The 3,938-nt window shown below is 47.4% G+C and overlaps 1 protein-coding gene across 1 annotated transcript; it reads right to left on the minus strand.

Annotated features, from left to right (window-relative positions):
- Positions 1–844: 844 nt before the first annotated feature.
- Positions 845–3,662, minus strand: LOC108742717. Its single transcript, XM_018478017.1, has one exon. It carries the CDS (start codon positions 3,448–3,450, stop codon positions 2,239–2,241), a length of 1,212 nt encoding a protein of 403 aa, XP_018333519.1. The 5' UTR covers positions 3,451–3,662; the 3' UTR covers positions 845–2,238.
- Positions 3,663–3,938: the final 276 nt, after the last annotated feature.

Genomic DNA, 3,938 nt, shown 5'->3' on the forward strand with positions numbered 1-3,938 from the left:
TCCACAGCGGAAGCAAAGCGCGAAGACTGTGCTTCTGCAGGTTGCTGTTTTGTGCCCGAACCCTGGGCACACAAAACAGTGCAGTACGTCATCTGTGTCCTCGACCCTGCACTACTGCATGCCGAGGTAGACCCTTCTCTCGCGTAGTACGGTCTCTTTTACTCGAGGGGTGAGCTCGAGCGTTAGCCAGCACTCACCAGTCGGGCATGCACCACTTTCACCCTTCCGTACTGCAGGGGCCTTCCTCCTACCTCGTATTGTCACCCTGGAGGCGAGCTCCCTCCAGGATTTTGGCTTGGAGATCCCTAAGGATCTCCTGGTTTGTTAGGGCCGATGGGACATCCTTGATCAGGATCTTCGGCCCTATGTTTTGCGGTGTGGCGGCCGTGAGTCCCTGCTTCTTGAGCTCATCGCTATTTAGCAGTTCCTCTGCCTCTGCGGAGGTCTTCGTCTCAATGACCCTCCTTCACCCTGCGTAATGCGCACACCCGGACCCGTCCGAGTGCGCCGCCCACCGCCAATACTTTGGCCTTAACCTCATCAGCAGTGAGTTTTTTGTCGTGTGACCTCACGAACATCGCCACACCCTTCTGCTCCGAGGCAGCCTTGTTACCAGGCTTGGCCGTCTTGTTATTGTCCTTTAATACAGGGCGGCTCTCGCCCGCACTACCCGACAATACAATTTATTAAGCAAAATATTTACAATGGTGCCACTGCTCCACCTTGCGGTACTACAGCGGCAGTTGTTCATAATAGTAATATGTACATATGAATATTTACACTGCATAGGAGATTTAAAACTAAAAAACTAAAGAAAAAAAAACTTATCTAATCAACTCGATATATTTACAATTCCCTACTTCATCTCCTCCTTCTGCTCCCTTCGCGGGGTAAGAATACAACAAAACCTTCGAAAGTAAATTTATTATTGCTCAATTTACATAAAATAAAATTTGGATGGAGCAGAGACGGAGGGGGCCTGCGTGAAATGGTACCTACATTGAGTTAATACGTGGCGTCAAAGCCGGAATGAGCAAAGACAGTCTTCACGAATTGACTTATCATTATTTTAATTGCTTAGTTATTTAAAAGGACGTTGCTATTTGACCAATGTCCTCCTCATTCGACCGAGACGCCAACTGTGGAATGGGATAGCAAAAACATTTACAAAAGAATATGTATACACATGTATATATATACCATAAGTTCGCACGATTATTATATGTGTTTACAATCTGGGAAATATATACATCGGTCCAACATTCGCTGCAAGGGGTTGGGAAAAACCTAGGAAAACCCAACCAGACCGCTTTACGAACTTACAATAATAATCTAAAAAAACGAAGAAAATTGTACGTTATTTCAGCTAGGATACGAAAGGCAAAATATTCGCGAAATGATTTATTAATTATAAATTAGCAAACTGGGAACGTGTGACTAGCGCATTTGCGTTTCGTATTCGTGCCGAAACAACCATTTTTAATATGCACAATTGGAACATAGTTCCAAGTCCTGTAAGCGAGTATATACATTATTTACATAAACCCCGAATGATATTTACGGCGAAATTTTGAATTTGAATTAACCGGATATTAGCAATCTCGCAAAAGTTGAAAACGCGTTTGCAAGCACCGCACAAAAAATAAAATACAAAAATAAATAGCGATCGTTTCGAAGATTCTTTTTAACACGCCTGAAGCATGTTGTTGGAGGCTCGGGTCGTACCGTCAAAGACAGCATCGAACCCTCCCTTCCCGGCATCAGCACAACCGACGTGGTGCGGTTCCATGTCCGCCGTCCTGTGGATCGTCTTCTAGGTATGGTCTAGTGGTTTGGGCAAGTGGTGGACGGCGCAGGCTTCAGTCGCCACGTCGTTTAGCTCCAGGGTGGAATCCAATATCTGACCTGAAACAGAGAAACAAAACCCGACCGCGTCCGCGAACAAAAAACGATCGTTTCGAGCGATTACTGTGTACACCTGTGGTCATGTTGTTGGAGGCTCGGGTCATACCGTCGAAAAAAGCATCGAATCCTCCCTTCCCGGCATCAGCACAACCGACGTGGTGCCGTTCCATATCCGCCATCCTATTGATCGCCTTCTAGGTATGGTCTAGTGGTTCAGGCAAATGTTGTGGACGGCGCAGGCTTCAGTCGCCACATCGTTTAGACCACAGGGCAACAGTCCCTAAAAGACCGAAATTAAAACCGACCGCGAACGCGCACAACACAAGGGCAAATTTAATTATTTGCTTCAAGTCTTTGAACGCGACCCGAAAATGTTCGAAAAGCGTCCCACCAGTCCTTCTCGTTCCGCAGGTCGCTGACGTCCCTGTAGCAGGTAGGCCATCGAAGTCCTCGAAGGGTGAGATCCCGATCGGCCGTCTCCCGATGTTGTTCCTCGATGTTACAGTTGAACAGAACATGTTCCGCGGTATCGCTGCCGGTGCCGCATTCGCATGCGTCGTCGTCAATCTTACCGATGCGCTTTAAATATGATCGAAAATTTCCATGTCCTGTCATCAATTGTACCATGTGAAAGTCTATGTTTCCCGTTATTTTAAGATCGTAATTTGGTTCCGGTAGGAAACACGCAGTTATTCTACCGGTCGTAGCCGTCCTCCATCGTTCTTTCCATGCCTTCATTGTGTTATTACGTAGCCGCCTTTTCACGAGGGCTCTGGGAGCCAGATCGTAAATCGGCGGCGTCTGTTGATCAGTGGCCGCGTCCTTGGCAAGTTCATCCGCAACGTCATTCTTATAATTCCCCGAATGAGATGGTGTCCAGTGGAAACGCAGGTTAACTTGTGTCGCCAGGCTGACTGCAAGTTCCCACGTCTCGTGTTGTAGTGCGGTTGGTTGCTTCATATTGCGAAGGGCGAACAAAACAGACAGGCTGTCCGTTACGATGGAACACTCCGTGATGATCCCGATTTGCCCCTGTAGATGTGTTAGTGCTTGCCGAAGTGCGACTAATTCGCACTGGAAAATAGAACTATTGTCCGCGAGTGTAAATTTCTCTCGATGCAGCTCCGTCTCGCCGTGGTAGAGTACGAACGCGCCGCCAGCGCGCCCGTCTTCCTGTCTCGAACCGTCGGTATAGTACACGGTCTCAAAGGCGTCCCGAACCCCATTGTGGAATCGGAAATTGTCCAGGTCCGCCGGATGAGTCGTATCCTCCATGATGAACCGTCGTTCGATTTGCCGGTTTCCAAGTTGTACGTCATTGATTTCGTTGTCACGTGGTCGGCCAGCGAGATGGCGGTACCTTTTCGCCGTCTCCTGCAACAACAAATCAAACGGCAGAATTCTACCCAACACGAGAGCAGCATCAGTTGAAACGGTACGATAAGCCGCCGCCGCTTTAACCGCTAGGATACGTTGCGCGCTCAACAGAGACCTGCCCTCTTTGACTTTACACCCCTTTGTCCATATCGGCGCGCCGTAAAGCATCGCCGATTGAACCGCCCCTTCATAAACTTTTGATAAAGCCACGCCCCTGAAAACCCACGTTAATCTCGCAGCAGCCGCAATTTTATGCGAAATTTCCTTGCCTTTTTCTGCCACGTGTTTTATATGTTTTTTCCAATTTAATTTGTCATCAATGAAAATTCCTAAATACTTAATATGGTCCGAGCAATGAATAAAATGGCCGTTTAAGGTAAAAGCGGGTCTCTGTTGGTTTGGTGATTTTCCAAAAAATAGCGCCTCAGTTTTTCCCGCATTAAAACTAAGTTTTAGATCCTCGGCCCAATTTGATAACGCCTGTGACGCTTGGTTGACTGTACTTTTAAGTAATTTATACTGACGCGCTTCGACTACCAACAGTGTATCGTCGGCAAATGAAAAAATCTGAGCTCCGTTCGGTAATTGAGTATCAAAGATAGTATCATACAAAATATTCCACAAAAGCGGGCCGGAGCACGAACCCTGCGGACAAC

Source organism: Agrilus planipennis, unplaced genomic scaffold (assembly GCF_000699045.2).
Source record: "Agrilus planipennis isolate EAB-ADULT unplaced genomic scaffold, Apla_2.0 scaffold359, whole genome shotgun sequence".
Taxonomy (NCBI): Eukaryota; Metazoa; Arthropoda; class Insecta; order Coleoptera; family Buprestidae; genus Agrilus; species Agrilus planipennis.

Bases quoted from the DNA above. Each gene is read 5' to 3' on its own strand.
- LOC108742717 (XM_018478017.1), bottom strand. From the start codon at position 3,450: ATGCTTTACGGCGCGCCGATATGGACAAAGGGGTGTAAAGTCAAAGAG.